Source organism: Psittacula echo, assembly GCF_963264785.1.
Source record: "Psittacula echo genome assembly, chromosome: 6".
Taxonomy (NCBI): Eukaryota; Metazoa; Chordata; class Aves; order Psittaciformes; family Psittacidae; genus Psittacula; species Psittacula echo.
In genome coordinates this window covers 72,771,688-72,789,250 of record NC_137743.1, presented here as the reverse complement: position 1 = coordinate 72,789,250, position 17,563 = coordinate 72,771,688, and the positions used below count along the sequence as shown (strand labels likewise).

Here is a 17,563-nt window from a genome sequence, read left to right as displayed (position 1 = left end):
TTGCCATAGGAAGAGAGGAATGACCAGTAACGTTTTCTGTTGTGCTATGTGCTGTGTGCTGATGTTCAGCTAATTAGAAGAATTATGGCTCAGCTTCATTGGTATGCCATGTATGTAGCTTGTAAAGCTCTCAGGGACCCTTGGAGATGAAGAGTGCTACATAAATATAAAATATTGCTAATGTGATGTTCCACATTAGGCATCCCATTGTGCTGTGGCAGACTTCAGTAATAAACTGCAAAGCAAATACGACTGCCTGCCTGACGCTTCTCTGCAAGGCGGTCTGGGGGGCTGCTTCCCACTGGGAACTGCACCGGCTGCTGGCATGTCTACGCACCAACGGCATCCTCATGAACATTGGCCTCCGAAGGAGGCCTTGGGTTGTTGGGTTGTCGCTGCATCAGCTAGTCATGAGACCAGGAAAAGCAGGTCCCAAAAGGATTTCTCAGAAAGGGTAGCAAGAAAAGCTATTAAAGCACTCTCTTAAAAAGCCAGTGGCACTACTTGATTCTTCACACATTTCTTTGCATGGCTCAGGCCCCCGGATCTTCCTCATGGGAGAGATCCAGGCGAGAAATCTTGCATTTAATTCCTCCTTCGGTTGTAATTTGCAGTTTGTGTGGTGCTCCAGGAACACCAGTATTGGAGCAAGCGTAACTAAAGCTGTCTTTCAGTACGTATTTTTGGACATCGAGGCTCTTAGAGCTAGTTTCGTTTTGAGCAGGTTTTAAATCACAGTTTTTAAAAAGGAAGGAAACGTTTTGTGTTTCTTTCATAAGACTCCTTTTTTTTTTCATCCTGAAACTGTATGTAAATAATTTGTGATGGACTAGAGCACATGGTGATTTTCAAGGGGGTGTTTCTATTGTTTTCTTAAGGACACTTTTGCATGCTAGTCTTGTGTAGTTGCATAACATGATATTAAGGAGCTCTTAAAACATACTACAACAGATAACTTACTTGAATGGCCTTCAAAATGTGCATCAGTTTCTTTTGGCTAAATTAGTCATATTGACAAAAGGAGTCCTGTGACTGCACCACATTTTAGCATGGAGAAATACCAGCAAGGATTTTGACTGTGATTCTCCTCTGAAGTTAATTGCAGGACTGGGGGCTAAAACTACTTGCTTGTTTTAGTAACTATGCTGTAATCAGTGTATGCTTGTGGTGTCGTATTTAAGGTGGCGGGCAGGGGAAGGATATGAAACAGATACTGATGGATAATGCCTTGGGCGACATGGTTTAGTGTGAGATGTCCCTGCCTATGGCAGGGGGGCTGGAAATAGATGATCTTAAGGTTCTTTCCAACCCTAGCTATTGTGTGATTCTATGATAAGCATAATATCTTTGTTTACTTCTAATTGTGTGAAGGTACAGGCTGAAACTTAAGCCTTAATGGGCATTTTTCCAATGACTTTGATGAAGCCAGGATTTCACCCCACAATGTTGCCAACTCTTTGATCTTACTGTGCACATTCCAAAATCTAGAGGGTCATCTTCTTGAAGTCCTCACTCTTGAAATCCAGGGAATAGAGAACAAGCTCCTGTCTCTGTATTTTGTAATACGTGTTTCTAGCCTGCAGAGCTGCGAAGGAAAGTTTAAAATCATGGCCCTAGGTTATCTACAAAGCAGATGGCAAATGATCTCTAAATATTATCATTTCCTTCTTTAAAATCTCATTATTTCTTTGGGAGACGGGACCCGTGATGTTTTAACCCTTAGGGTTGACAATAAACAGTGCAGGTATAATATGCCCAGTGTCCATTGTGTGCTGTGTTTTTGTGATCGTGACAGTGGCCTCAGCTGACCTGGGTTATGTACCTCTGTGTCCTGTAACTTAAGGTGTCTATTAACCACTCTCTGTTGAAACAGCCAGTGTGAGATGTCTATAGCGAACGCTGCCTTATACAAAAGAAATAGTCCTTGAACCTAGAGGGTGTCTGTGGGATGTAGGTGGCAAGGGCAGGGGATCTCTGGATTTTGAGAAGAGGCAACATCCCCACTGCTATGTTTTGTGAGGGAATATTTATTACAAGGGCTTGTGTAGGGTTTACAGTCTAAGTGTGTGTTGAAGAGAAAACGCTATGTTCTCTGGCTTGTGCCTGGAAAGTAAAGATACAGCTGCCTGCAAGTGGGCTGCTTGCCTAGCCCATTATACCATCAGAGGAGGAAATTCACTTCTGATTCCAGTCTGACTGGGGACTCGTGTCACACTTTACACATGCCTTTGCCTCTCCATTAACTTGAAAAAGAGCCATAGGTGGTTATTTCAGATGATTGTTTCTGATACCTGAAGTTACATGAGATGAAACTCACCAAAACTGCTGGAGGCTGGAAAACGGAGGGAGAAGTCCCAAGGACCAGTGTGGTTTCTCCATCACAGAACCAGCCCAGCTCTATCGGTGGTGTTTTGCTGGGGACCTGGTGTGTGTTTACCATGGTAGTGTTGCTGGGATTGTGTGCTTGGCTCTTTCATATTTTTAAATTATAAACTTGCAACTTTCAAGAGAAAGCTATACCAATCATTTGTTTATTTTGTAACTAGATGCCTAGCATTTAGAGTCCTGCACTTGTCTTAGTCACCAAAGAAATAGTGACCTGATTCCAGGGCTGCCAAAGTCTGATGGATTTTTGTTATGACTCATAAATTCTAGCTTCACTATTGCATGTTTCCAATAAATTTGCAAAAGGTCTTTGTTCTTCAGTTACCAGATTGGACCAGGCTGGGTGAAATAAAGAGAATGGAGGGCCAGGCTGTACTGAAATGTGCTTTGGAGGTACTTCTAGGAGATCAGCTAGGTTGTGTGAGGTGCCATAAGCAGAAGGGCAATGGAGAGCCTATTCCCCAGCCATCCCAGTCTCAGGGTATGAAAATATGCTTCAGGAAGAGCATTAAAAGGGCTATGTACCACAGGGTAGTCACCACAATGAAGAAAGGCTGCTTCTCTTGGATCCAGTCATGATGGACTAAAGCTGTAAAATGTATCTGAAGGGCTAATAGCGTTCCTGTACCACTAACTTTTCTGATTACAAAGTCCTTCTGGAAAAGTACATTTCAGCACAGCACTCGTGTGCTTGCAGGCATGTGCCGGCTGCTTCTGGGGATGCTCATCAGGCCACTAAGGTTGTATCTAGTAAGTGTTTCTTGCTGATCAAGCATCCCCTCTTGAGGTGAGGCTTCCAGTTGCTCCCATTCACTGGTTCATCTTGGCTGGAGCGCAAATGTGGTTTTGCATGGCCTGTCCAGGAGGTGCTCTGCAGGCGCACAACTGGCACGCTTCACCTACGGACAGGCCACAGGACCAGGCTGTGGCTAGCCAGAAATAACACCCTTCACATGCATGTGGTCTGCATGTTGGGTCCTGCATACCCGCTGCTTCACTCCGCAGCTCGCCTGTGCTGTGCTGCACTGCTCTCTGATGCTCACTGCCCAAGGGAACTGGAATGTGGTCAGTAAGCTTGAAATCACTAGGTAGCGGTCTCCCCCTCCCTGGGAAAAGCTTAGAGAAAACTGAAAGCTCTGGGTTGGTTCTAGAACATTTTCTATGAGCAAGCGGTGTATTGTTTTCAGACTAGTACTCATCTTAGAAAACTGCATAATTCACTGCTTGAACATATGTCTGCATTGCTGGCTGCCTGCCCTTCCCAGGTGCGCTGCTGCATGTGTGAAGACTGAACTGGCCCCACGGTGTGAATCACGTTCTGAGCTGAAGCACTTCAGCATTTAACAGCTGCGTATCTGGGTACTGGCTTCTTCTTGGATGTATGTAGGCTTCTCTGTTGAGTATATGTGTATACATGTGGATTTATGGATTTGTTTACGCACTGCACAGATCCTTCTGTTGATTATAGGTGAGTTAAGGAGTAGAGCCTCCTTCCTAGGAGTGGCTCACAGGCACGACTTTCAAGTGCAGTTATTAATTTTGAGGAATTAGAGCCTGAAAAGAAGTCAGTGTGGCACAGCTCCGTGATGTTCCTATTTTTAATTGGATTTTGAAGCTCATAATTAATTTGTTAAAAAGGGGAGATCCTGGCCCTGTAGGAGTGAGTGGGAGTTTTGCCATTGCCTTCAGCAGAGGAGGATTTCACCATCTATCCTTTTATTCTCATTAATCCTCTGCAACAGAAGAACACTCTGGCACATGGAAAGGATCCTTCCCATTTCTTCTCCCTGCCGTTGCCAGTAGTGAGATAGGAGGACCCTCCCCCTCTTCTCCATTCCCATGCTTCCTACATATATGCATCTCAGCAAGATACGCTTTCATTCTGTCTTTGGGTAAGGTGAAAGCAGCTATTAAAGAAGCAGTTTGTTCCTGGTCTTAACATGCAGAGATATGGAGGTCTCCTGCCTCTCATGTTTTTGAGTAGCTGCAGGAAGGCAGGAAATCTAACCTCTTTGAGGTCTCTGGGTCAAGGAGCTGTCTGACATGGCTTTAAAGGTCACTGTGCTCCTTTGCATTTATCTTGTGCTGCACAGAGCACTGTGTGCCAGCATGCTGCCTGGAGCTCAGAGAGGCACTGTCTGACATTTTGTGGAATGGTGCTTAGGTTACAGAGGAAGAGCATCTGAAAACAAAACTCAGCTCAGGGCTGTGCAAGGCCAGATCAGGAACACTTGAGGGAGGAGCCCCTGCAGCAAGTAACAAAGATACGTGGCATCCCATGGGTTCACCAGTAATGATGCTTGGCATTTCTGTCTCTTGAACCTATATATAACACTGTACATTTTCAAAGCTCTTGGCAAATGTTAACAAGCCAAACTCCACTTCAGTCCTGATAGCCTAATAGTTTCATAGAAAGCCCAGGATGTTTTCCCTTCGCCCTTCTGCTCTGTAGGTGGCTGTATCCTTCAGCCAGGCTGTACCCACCAGATTTGGCTGAGCAGTCCTCTTCCACATCTGCTTTGCAGCCAAGGCAGTTTATCTGCCTTCTGTCTGCACTCGGAGGTAAGCGCTAGAGAGCGTCAGAGAACCGAAGAAGCTGAATTGAGGCTTGTTTACTGGCAGCTTTTAAGAATAATGCATGAACTGCTCAGACAAAACTGGAGTGCCATCATAGACATGGCCCGGATGGGGGAAATCCCTTTGCTCTGCAAAGGAGAGAGCAGATGCAGCATGCCAGGTAGGATGTCAAGGGCTGGGAGGGGAGAACGCTGCAACTTCAGCTCCAATGTCTGGGGCCAGCACTGATGAGAGTGTCTGAATTACAGTTGAGTAAGCCTAGAAACAAGACACCAGCACTTGGCATACTCACAAGTTGTTTCTTACCCCCCTTCCCCTATTTTTCCTGAAGAAATCCTATTAAATGAAAAAAAAATAACAAAAGGCAAGTGTGCAGAGATGACCAGGCAGGCACAGTCTAAGTGGGGGGGTGTTATTGCTGGCACAGTCCATTGTCCTGTTGGGCATTTTCCCATGAAGGACTGTGGCACACAAGAGACATCCAGGCTGTCCTTTCTGCATTCAGGGACTGAGGGACAAATGGGTATTTCAGTGAAGTTTTGCCAGCTACTGCCCCCTCTTCATTGCTTCACCCCAGTGAATCCTTTAAGTGAGCTACTGAGCCAGAGAAACTTCTCAGAGGGCAGTAAAATGGGTCAGCACCAGTTAACGCCTCAGTCCACTCTCGTGTTCTCTCTGGGGTGCGTGACCACTGTGCAGCAGAGCTGCTTTGCAATAAGAAGTCTGCAGGAACTCACTCATCAGAGAACAGCTGTTTAGAAATGTATTTTCATGCCATTCTCTTGCCCTTTTCACTTTTCTCGCTCTTTTGGCCTCTCCAATTTGTCACCTTGAAATACATAAATCTCCCATAATCAGATCTCACTCCTTTATTTGCTGAATGTAGAAATCTGTGTCTCTGCACTGAGAAATTTGTCTGCTGGAGCCAAGTGATTATTTCATGTGACTGGCATAGAGAGGTCATACAGACCGTGACTTCCGTTTGGCCAGTGGTGGATTTTTTAAGATCACCTTCTCAGCAATTTTAAGAACAAATAAATAAGTAATAAGCTCTTCTCTGTTTATAATTCCTAGCTCAGAAGCTTGGTGTGAAAATGATGTCTTGTCTGCATTTTGTCTCAACTCGCTCCTCTTCTGTTGCACCCATACTGTGCTGACTGCATGGGGAATAGTGACATGGAGTTTATAGAGAAGATGCACAGGAGCATTTGTTCTGGGGGGAGATGATAAATTTGCATGCAATGAATACTCGTGCACCGAATAAGAAAAGGGGCATGAAACCTTGTAATTCAGAAGGTGGAAATTAGAAGGTACTAATGACTCCACGGATGTTACACCATGACAGACTTTGACCCACAGAGACTGGTTGTCATTAGAAGATATGTAGATATGAACACAGCAGACCAGAATCTCTCCTGCTTTATCGCTGCTCTGTTTCACTGCCTTCAGTGGTATGGTTAATGTTTTGGGACAGAAGAAGGTGTAGTGCACAAAGCCTGAAGGACCAGCTGATTTAAAGAAGGAAACATTTCTCCTCTTGCACTCGCTGTCCTGACACGTAATTTATTGAACCAAGGAACAATTTTTGTTGCCAGAAGCAACCAAACAAGGTGCAGTCCCTGGGGGCAGTGGGCATGAAAGCTTGAGGGGAACAGATGTTAGCCTGGCCATGCAAAGGGTGGATGGCAGGTAGGATAAAGCATGTGATGTGCTTGTGGAGGTCACTGCACTGTGTTCAGGTGTCAGTACAGCCACCCACAGGTACCACAGTAATTCACTGGGAAAGGTAAAGTGAGCTGAAATGGTGGCTGAAAATCAGGCTCAAGCCACACAGCAGCACAGTCATTTGGGGATGTTCTTTTTTGAAGAGTAAATGACTGGTTTTGTTAGAAAGGGGAATTAAGATTGTGCAATAATTTTAGCAGTAGTAAAATTTGGGCTGGATCCATCCTCAGTATAATGCGTCGCAAGTCCTAAGTTGTTTCCATCCCACATTGGCCAGGAATTGTGTGACAGGCTTAGGTGCCTGAGCGGGACAGAGAAGGTGGGAGGACACAGGGCTTGCAAGTTGAGTGCTCAGTAATCCTGCTGCCACGCTGACTGTTCTCTCCTCCCCTCTGCAGGTGAGAAGCCTTACAAGTGCTCGTGGGAAGGGTGCGAGTGGCGTTTTGCACGGAGCGACGAGCTCACGAGGCATTACAGAAAGCACACGGGGGCAAAGCCCTTTAAATGCAACCATTGTGACAGGTAATGCAGCCTCCTAACATTCCTAATGTTCAGGCAACATGTGGGCTTTGTGAATGGCACAGAGCCACCAGCTCCCTGAGACAACAGACTTGGCTCTGAGCAGGGGTCCCCTTCTGACCTCCTGTCCCACTGCGTTGATCCCCAAGTCAAGGAGGGACCCTCCACTCTGCCATTGTCATCTCTGCCTAAGTGGCCAGGCCGGCTGGCAGAGGGGGAATACTTCCTAGGCAGCCTAAGCTGTTTCCATACCACAGCACAAAGATGTGGGACCAGGTGTAGGTCTGACTGAAACCTGATGGCTTCTCTTAAAGCAGAGAAGACTTCCAGAGGGCCCTGTACCACTTCATGGACCTCTCAACGAAGCATCTCCACAGTTTGCCATTTCCTGGTCCTATGAGCCTGGTGCCCCTCACAAAGGCAGAGCTCCTGTTTTCTTCAAGAACTACCCCAAGCACCATTGCTCATTGCCTGCATTTTGTCAGAGTGGGACTCACAAACACATGGGTATGCAACAGGGGTGATGGGAAGTGTATGTGGCTGTTGTGCCACAAGTGCCCAAATCTGTTGGAAAAAAGCACTTAATTTCTGTATGATCATTGTCTTCTCTTTACCACTGAGTACAGGGCTCCATGCTTCCCCATGTTCAGCAGGACAGGGTCAATAGAAGACGGGAAAGGGCATAGTTTTCATAAGCACAGGAGTGATTTAGGTGCATCTCACAATTCAATTTCATGGGGTTCTTTTGTGTAGAGTCGGTGATCTCTGCATATTCCTACTCATTAGTAAATCTTTCCTTACAGTTTTAAATCTCACCCTTGCTTGACATCTGTTTGATGTGGGAAATACTTAGATACTCTGTACCTTCATTCTGTGTGGGCCCAGATTTAAAGGCCTGACAGGTACCCAGAGACAGGGTTTCTCAAGAGCCTGTCATGCAACAGTTCCCCTCTGGGCACTTAAAAATAAGGGCCCGGTTTTGCCTGGTGAGCTGAGCACCCAGCAGCTCCCAGTGGGAGCCATGGCTGTGGACCCTCACTGCAGATTCCTTTTCACAGTCCTCACTGCTTCAGCTGCTTGAGTGAATGAAGAGCTCATTGAAAAACCCGGTCATCCTTGCTCGGTGCTGAGTGTTTTTGAAAGCTGTGTTCTTTGAATTTAGAAACAAAACCAAAAGAAAAACCTTCCTCCCCATCCCCAATCCAAATTGATAAGAAATTAGGGTGGAGCAAAAGCAATTAGCCCTGTAATGACTCTTGACAGCACTGACAGGATCGAACAATGAGCACTTCTCCCCCTCGACCCCCCCCCCCCAGCTGGAGATTGGCAGTGCCCTGGGTGAAACCTGGATCCACTATTGAGTAATCAAATAATGTGCTTGCATCCGAACATGTTATCCAGCTAATCCTATTTATATATATTTTTTAAAGAGGCTTAAGAAAATTACCCATCTTTTTAATGCAGGACTAAGGTTCTCTGTGCTGATAAGGAAACATTTTGTAATACAATAAAGGCTCTAGGAAGCCTCTGGGTACACCAGACCAGCAGAGAACATGCGTGGAGAGAGGATGTGTGAGACATAAACAAGGGACCCCATCCTTTTATGGGAAGGAAATTCGATCATTTTCACATCCTGCCTTTCCAGGAGCTTCATCTCCTTAAGTGCTCCTCTGCCGTTGTCTCCCCTCTTCCCATCCCCCTTCCCCCACAGAGGGCTTCCTCTTGGATTATCTTTTGTTTTATCCATGGATTATCTTTTGTTTGCTCAGAATGAGGGACAGAATAAGCCAAGTAGGGACCTCTGGAGTTTTGCTTTTGTATAAGCACCTCTCTTGGTGTGCTCCTATGCAGGAGAATAGTTACATTCTCTGTTTTAAATGTAAGGCATTCCCTTTTTCTTTTCTTTCCTCTGAAGCACAAACTAACCGTCCTGGCCCCACAAACACGCACACATACACACATGCACACAAAACCCCAGGGTTTCTGTGTCAGAGAAGACCATATTTTTAGCAGAAATCTGAAGAAACGCATTCAGTGATTACAACTACTCAGTCTCTTTCAAACCTTTGTTAAGTATCCATACTCCTCCCTTTACATATTAATCCTGTGTATGTATGATTTTTCTTTGGCAGCCAACTCAGTCACTGCAGTCAAGATACATTCCTGCTCTTCAGCTGAATCTGTAGATGCTGGAAGATACTTATTAGTATGTTAAGAGTGCTGGGGATTGTGCACTGTTCAACTCCGTGCACATACCATCTGTGTGTGGTGGCAGGAGACAGATTTGTCTTTACTCTCCCAGTCAGTTGGTGCAGGCATGTGACAGTGCCTGTTCTTCTTTGGGCGTGCTCTGCTATACCACTATTTTCCCTTCTTTTCTCATTCACAGATCTCTCTACTACCTCCTATGGCTAATTCTGCCTCAAGCAAGCACTGAAATATGTGCCTAAGTCTGTCCTTAGTTATTTAGGCAGACTTTTAGTATTGAAGATGCTCCTTTTTGAGCTGGGGTTCCCAGCTGGAGAACAGTTTCTCCATATTTGAACTGCCACCTTTTATTGCATTCACCATTATTGACAGGAGTGGTCACTCTCTCAGACATCTGACTTGCTAAACTTTAGGAAGTCCTTTGGAGCTCTTTTAACAACACTGATGTAGCACAAAACATATGCCTGTTGTTCAGAGGTGAAGGCCATACCTCAGCAATCAGAGCATGAAAGCAAAGAAGGGGAGCATTGTGGACACAGTCTGGCTGCAGTTCCCTTCCCAAGCTGTTTTCAGATGTGTCTGTGTCTTTAACCTTGTGGTTGACATCGAAAGGGTATTAATGTCCTCTGTGTACCAGTCAGTTTTAAAACAAAAGAGATAAGATGTGATTCTCTTCTCCTGCGGTCCCAGCCCTATTCCAACATTGTGCAGCCCTCAGATCACATTGTTAGTAAACTACCACTGGTTTGAGTAGCACCACATATACTGCAAATGGTGTGTGGTTTGGGAAGCAGAGGAATAAAGAGAATCAGTTAAAGTAGTGCAGAAAGCAGTGTACAAGTCCATACTGCTTTCCAGGCACCAGGGATGTGCTGGTTATTAGCATTCTCCAGGAATTTTGCTCTTCAGAAACAAAAGCTAGGCTTATGTTCCTTACACAGTGCAAGCCCTCAGCACTCAAAGGGGAAGAGCATGACAGGGTAGTGGCAATTGCTTGTTCTACGTAAATATGTGTTTAGGAGGTAGGAGCTTAGTGCCAGACTATTGGGGTATATATATTCCTCTATATGTGTATGTGTACATGTGCACACGATTTCCTTTTTGACAGCAAGGTAAGAGCACACTTAGCTGGAATGAACACATCCCACAGTGGAGAATCCACAGCTGGCAAGAGAGATGGCTGAGCAATATGTTTACTTCTCAGTGTAGCTACCTTCCGTCTTTCTCCTGCAGAGGCTTCAGTGCCAAGCAGTGCTGTGTTGCTAAGGAGATAAAGCAAGAAGAGAAAGGAAGGAATCGTGTTTGGGAGTAGGGAATTTACGTATCATGCATCACTGTATGACTTTCAGAATTAGGGTATCTTACTCTAGTATAAACTGTCCTTGCTGGAAGAGCTGGACTGGGAGAGGGATGACGGTGGAGATTGTGATGGGCCCATGTACCACGGTCTGGAATTGGAAGAGGTGTAGAGCCAGAGGTGTGGAGCAGGTTCATCTGTCTTATGGTCAGGGCTGGAGACCAGCAAGCTGGTGTTTCCTAGTTTGTGAAGAAAGGAGTTTCCCTTGACAGCTTATCTTATGGAACCTCTTCCACTGCTGCCTCTGGTCCCAGGAGTTAAAAAAAATTGTCCACTTATGAGTAGCCTTTTTTGTTAGTGTGATTTAGGGACTGTTTTACTGCTGAAAATAAATACCCACATCCGCCAGCCTTACCAAGAGGTAGAACTAACCAAATTAATCAGCAGGAGAATGTGAAGAATTAGTATTGTACCATTTTATTAGCTATAAACTAGCAAATATGGAACTATTTTATTAGCTATAAACATATTCTAGGGCTGCAAAATATACTAGATGCTAATACTGTGGTTACTGGTGTGAAACAGTCTTGCTGTGCTGTGACTCAGCATTCTTTTTTCCTGAGTTGCATCTACGAGAGAGACCATCGGAGAGGAAAAGCCATGCTTGGGTGGTGGTCTTATGACTAGTCCTAGACTGAAGTGCCAGCTGGTGCATGTCTTTTTGGCAGCCGCTCAAGCTGTTGTTCTGTTTTGCCAGCCCTTGTAGCCAGAGCATGCTGCTTTCTCAGTTTAGACTGACGAGAGGGATGTTGGTCCAAGGGTGTATTTTGGCACCCTAGGGCTAGAAAATTCTAGCTGTGCTGAGCTTGCTGTGTTGAAAGCCAAGTGTCCATTGTCAGATTCACATCTGTCTTGCTGTGCTTCATGCAGGAACTTGCAGGAATGCAGCCTCCATCCTATTTTGAAGGCTTTCTTTTTAATTTTCACCACTCTGAAGGTATTAACCCCCTTGTAAGCCACTACAAATCAGTAGAGAACAGCTGACTTGAGCAGAGCTATGCTCATCTGCAGAAGATGAATATCTGGCTTTTATTGCAAAAGTTGCCTTCTTGTGAGGTTTCTTTGTCTTAAAAATGTACCTCTTGATCGCTCATCTCTGCATGTAGATGCAGATGGATTGCCCATCAGGGCAGTACTGCCAGCAGGACAGAAAAGGTCCCCTAACTATTTAAAATCTCTTCATTATTATAGTGCTTCTCTTTCTCAGCATTTCTCTGCTTAGGGTGTTTATCTTCTGGGTGTTTGCCTTTAGACTGAGTGTTTTTCTTTTTTATCTTTGGTATTTGGCTTCTTTTACTGAGAAGTTAAATTCATTCTTTTTCCTTCTTCTTCTTGAAAAATGTGGAATACTCAAGTAAAAACTGCTTTTTTGACAGTACATTTAGTGCCCATATATGAGCCGTCCGCATTCTCACAATAAGCCATCTGGGTGTTCTTCAGGCCAGTATCGGTGACTCTTTTATACTCTAACTCTATGGGGCAGTAAGTGAAAAGGCATTCAAGGTTAAGTCAGTTCTGGAAGGAGATTTTCTTGGTGCCCTCGGAGCCTACAAAACCAGTTTACTCAAAAGCCAAGGATACGTGGGGTTTTATGTGATACTTAGAATAGATGTTTTTTGCTATTAGTAAGAATAAATATGCCAGTGTCCTTGTGGCTTAGGGTAGAAAGAAGGCAAACCAGGATTTGCAAGGAACTTGTGAGCCTTCCATTTTTTAGTGCTCTACTTGGAAGTACCTAGTACAAGTTTAATTTCTGAGAGTGTCTGAGTCCTGCTGCTCTGACAGGCAGGCTCCAGGTTAGGGCTTTGGGGTAGGCAGCCAGAACTACTCCCCACTTATCCTGTGGTTTGCTCTTCGGTGCTGTACATATCTATAATGACACTGTGATGGTGGTTGTGACATGAGTTGGTGCTTTCAATCCCTTTCTAATAGGTATAAAAGTTGAAAAAATATTCTTGCTTACTGGCAGTCTTGATAAAATAGAGTATATATTGAATGTCAGGGAAGAAGAGCACTTGTCTTCCTGAGAACATATTCCCCTGATCACTGTGACAATATCTTGGTGGTGTGAAGTGCCTGGATATGGGCTGCTGTTCCTGCTGCTGTGTTTGCCCTGCAGCATGTCTGTTACAAGGCAGCTGGTTTAGAATAGTAATTCCTGATTAACTCTTTCTGGGGTTGGTCTTCTCCAGGAGCAAGTGTGGTTTTTATTGAGTATCTTAACCCACTTCCCGAGTGGATTAAGTAATTTCAGAAGAAGACAATTGTAAGCCTTTAGAGAGGGAGTTAATCAAGAATACAGGCTTTGTTTCAGATTCATGCCCTACCTTATTCTCAATTAACTGCATGTTTAGACCAGCCCTAAATCTCAACTAGTTCTCTAGGGTTGCTGCTCTGTCTCATCAGCATCCAACTACATGTTCAGAGTGTCAAAACATCACACTTTCATATGAGATAGAGAAAAATAGCTTTGTGGATAAAGAACGGAAGTTGAAAGCTGAATGCCTGGCTTTTGTTTTGTTCTGTTTCGTTTTGCCAGACCTCTTGTGTGATTTACAATTTCCTTGCCTCCTCTGTCTTTCAATTTTCACTCTTACAAAATAGGCATGATACCTTATCTTCTCTCAACATCCTTCAAGGAGATAGGATTCATCAACATCCACATATTACCACACAGATTACCAGCAGAGGGAGAGTATGTAGCCTGTCGGATTATCACCCTCCAAACTCTGAACCAGCTTTCCTTTCAGTTTAGACTTAGAAATGAGAATTCAGCTTTCAAATCTGGCGTCATGCTTCGATGCTTGTTGTAGGTGCTGGGCAGTTGAGAAAGCTGGTGTTTTTATTTTAAACTGGTCTTGCTGAGTGAAAACTCTGAACAAAACTGACTTGGTTTATTTCTTTGTTTTTTATATGCACACACACGTTAATACTAAATATTTGATTTTGTACTACAGGTGAGCACTCTTCCCTGATATTTGATTCAGTGAAAACGGAGAGAGGGAGAGGAAAAGAGAAAGGAGTAGAGTAGTCTATTTAGCTACCAAAGAGCCAGGATAGTTGGCCATTTGTGGTCACAGAGGCCAATCACACAGGGTTTGGTGGTGATCCATGTATAATCTGAAGAGTGCCTCTAAACTTGGATATGTATTTCCTCCTGTACATAATGAAGAAGGAACAGGAACCCTGTTTTCCCCAATCCTGTATTTATGTCATTTCCCACTTGCTTTATTTTGCAGGTGTTTTTCCAGGTCTGATCACCTTGCCCTCCACATGAAAAGACACATCTAAATACCAGTCAGCTTAGCACGGATGTCATCTGAGCTCAGTGTTGTGAGATGAAAGTGGGACTCAAGTTTCAACGCGCTACCTTGCAGGAGACGAGAACTTGATCACGTGTAATCCTCTGTACAGAGACCACACGCTCACACTGTCATGCACCCGATTATACTTCAATACGTACATCAGTTCTTCATGCCTTGCCCCAGCTGGATGGGTGAAGATGCAGGCGAGGAAATGGTATAGAGGTGAAGTCAATGAGGAGAAACAGTTGCTTACAGTGCTTCGTCCCTTGGATTTGTTTCCTGGCTTTGCCAATGGAAATCAAAGAACACAGAGGAGACTTCCCTGCAGGCGGACGGCAGTAGGAGGGGCTTATTTAACTTGCTTCTCAATGCAACTCAATAGGAGAATATGTCGTCTTGAAGTTGCATATTTGTAGCACTAACTTTCTTTTTAAATAGATGGGGGGGAACAATGACCTAGAAAACCAAATCCCAGTTTGGTAGCCAAAATTAACCTCTTGGTTCATTTGTTCTTTGTCTGAGAATTCCTAATGTTCAATGCGTCAGACTTCTCACAGACACTTTGACCTGTCATGGTTTTGGTTCTTCTTCCTAGAACTGAGCTACTGAGATCCTTTTAAGTCAATACCAGTGGCCTTAATGGCAGTAGACTGTGGAGTGACACTTGTGACACAAATACCCTCTTTTTTGGCCTGAGTTTATGTAGACTTCATGGAGGACTATATTTTTTGTTGGTTGTTTTTGTTTTAATTTTTATTTTGGCTATTGCACAACATATGCACTAGGGACTCTGGAAGCTGCTGCCATGATGGCTGAGTGACCAAGGGATAAACCCCAGAGAAACAGCACCTAATGTCTCTGTAGGCCTCACCTTATTGCCATAGCTAGGACTTCTTGTTTCTTTGTTGAACAAAAAACTTTAAAAGCTTATTTGGAAGCTTAAACGTATTTTCTCTTTTCTTCACAAACAAGTGATCTTCAGAACTCCTTGTCTCCACCTGGATATCCGTCTGGGACTGGCCACACAGGCATGACTACAGGATTCCTTCCACATCATGTGAGCATGTTAGCCACAACCCACAGTGACTTAGCAATGAATTATGTTGCTTTTTCTTGCTGTTCTTCTATTAACCAATCTAAAACATTGGACTTTCGTTTGTGTAAAGAGTACCTGCCGACGTTTTAATTTAAAGCTAATGTTTGTTGAGCATCTTACACACAAAAAAAACCAAGCCAAAAAACCTACTCCAGTCACTGAGTGGGAAATCGAGAACCTCTTCCAAGTACAATGGCTTCATTCAGCATTAGCCTTTTAAAGAAATTAACAAAGTCCTCCTTTTCCATTCATCAAGTTGATGCTATAGTCCACTCCTATATGAGAAAGTGCAATAGTGTGAACGGTGAAGGAAGGGTTGGATTTTACACACAGCAGTGAGGCTTTCCAAATGATTGGTCTAAACTATTACTAACTTAGAGGTCCATTTTGGCCTACTGTGTGAATCATCAAGAAGTGGAGGTCTCATGCTTACCCTTCAGTCCTAATTGCTAATTTGATTTTGTTGGCTCAAAGAGGATTGAAGTCTTCATTGCAAAAGAAAAACAAAAAATGTATCTCACCATAACTTGCATTTAAAACTATTTGGCACTGGCCCTGACTCCAAAGACTGCATTTAGGACCATAAAAATGGCCTATGCAAGCAGGCAGGTGGTCATTTGGTTGTATATTTTGTATATTCTGGGACCCATCCCTACAAGATGTGTCTAGAAATGAAACAAAATGGCGCGTGGTCCACACATGGTTGCTGCTCTTTTATGCTGTATTAGCCAACTGCCCTTCTTTGACTGTTTTGACGCATTGACTGTTAAATATTTCCCTTAATTTGTGTTTGGGGAGGTAAAACTGTACTCTTAGGGGGGAAAAAAGAAGAAACAAGAAAATCAATAGATGTTTAAGAGCTGTCACCAGGATCCTTGGCACTTGAATTCTCAGTGTTTTCATAGAATCTTAGAATCATGGAATGGTTTGGGTTGGAAGGGACCTTAAAGATCATCTGCTTCCAACCATCCTGCCGTGGGCAGGGACACCTCCACAAGACCAAAACCCCACCTAACCTGGCCTTGAACACTTCCAGGGATGGGGCATCCACAGCTTCTAGGGGCAACCTGTTCCAGTGTCTTACCACCCTCACAGTGCAATCTCATGCTTTGCAACCTTCGGTTCCAGTGAGAGATTGAATTTACTCAAAAGATGCTGGTTTTCTTCACAGTTTTCACAAAACACTGTGACTGTCAATTGAACAATTTGGGGACAGGGGGGAAATACGATGTCTGGCCCATATGGCATGAAATATGGACCAAAATCTAACCATCTTTTAGGGACAATGATGGAACATTCATGACAAGAGCATGAGAGAGAGAGAGAGAGTGAAAGATAGAAAAGAAAGGAAGACAGAAAGAGAGAACAAAAATTGAGTTTATTCCAAAGATTTTAAACTAACTATATATGTGTATATATATATGCTTATATATATATGTATACATTTAAAAATTGCAGAGCACTGCTTGCTGACAATCTCGTATTTCTCTGTATTTGCATACTTTTTAATGGCCATTCCACCCAGCTGTTCCACTGGGACTGAGGGCCCTACAATCCAATTTGTGTTGGAATATATAGAGCATCCTGCCAGATGTCTAATGGGAACTGAAACCTCAGCTGTGTGAAACTGTAGAGCATCCACTCAGTGTGTTAGATTAAAAAAAGGATAGGAGAATCCTACAATTTCATTACTGTAGTGTCCTAAATTGTGTGCTCTCAAACCCACCACTATGATAGTCATTGGCTGTCAACCTGTATAAATATCCTCCTTTGACCTCTGAACACACCTGCCTTTAGACACGCTGTCAGTAGTCTGCAAACCTTAATTATTAAGTGACAGTTTAAGTACCAGACTCTATTTAAAACTAAGAAAATCAAGCAAGACTCTTTATTTACTTCCAGTTGTCATTTATGGTCTTGTTGACATCTTATTTAAATATGGCAGAACAAGGGCCCCATGGAAAAAAACATGCTGAAATGTCTGATTATTTTGTTCTAGAGGCAGACCTACATCTAAATTGTGGATCCAAATAGCCCAGAAGCATAGCTAAAAGGGAAATGAGAGGCTTAACCACATTTTAGATTTTTCAGGCTCTCTCTGTAGTAGGTCTTGAAATCTGATGCCAAATTTTGAGCTTTAGGAACATCTCTTCTGCTTGTAAAGAGAGATATTTTTCATTTGTATACATGGTGTACTCAGCCAATCTCTAGACTTCAGGTTTTGGGTGCTCATGTGCAAGTGTCTTAGTCATTACTAAGATTTTGAACTATACCCGGTATTTTGTAGAAGGAGTCTCCGTTTTGGAAAGGCATAATTAGGATTCAGCATCCCAGGATTCATTTTTTACAATGACAAGTTTTGTTTCTTCACAGATATTAAGTTGTGCACTT

The 17,563-nt window shown here is 43.7% G+C and overlaps 1 protein-coding gene across 1 annotated transcript in view; it reads left to right on the top strand.

Annotated features, from left to right (window-relative positions):
* KLF7 (KLF transcription factor 7) overlaps positions 1–14,062 on the top strand; it is a gene marked incomplete at its 3' end in the record, with an annotated part of 55,960 nt that extends 41,898 nt beyond the window's left edge. The window contains exons 3-4 of the mRNA XM_080622193.1: positions 7,086–7,209; positions 14,011–14,062. Coding sequence (XP_080478319.1) covers positions 7,086–7,209; positions 14,011–14,062 — 176 coding nt within the window. The remainder of the gene's footprint in view (positions 1–7,085; positions 7,210–14,010) is intronic.
* Between the last annotated feature and the right edge of the window lie 3,501 nt (positions 14,063–17,563).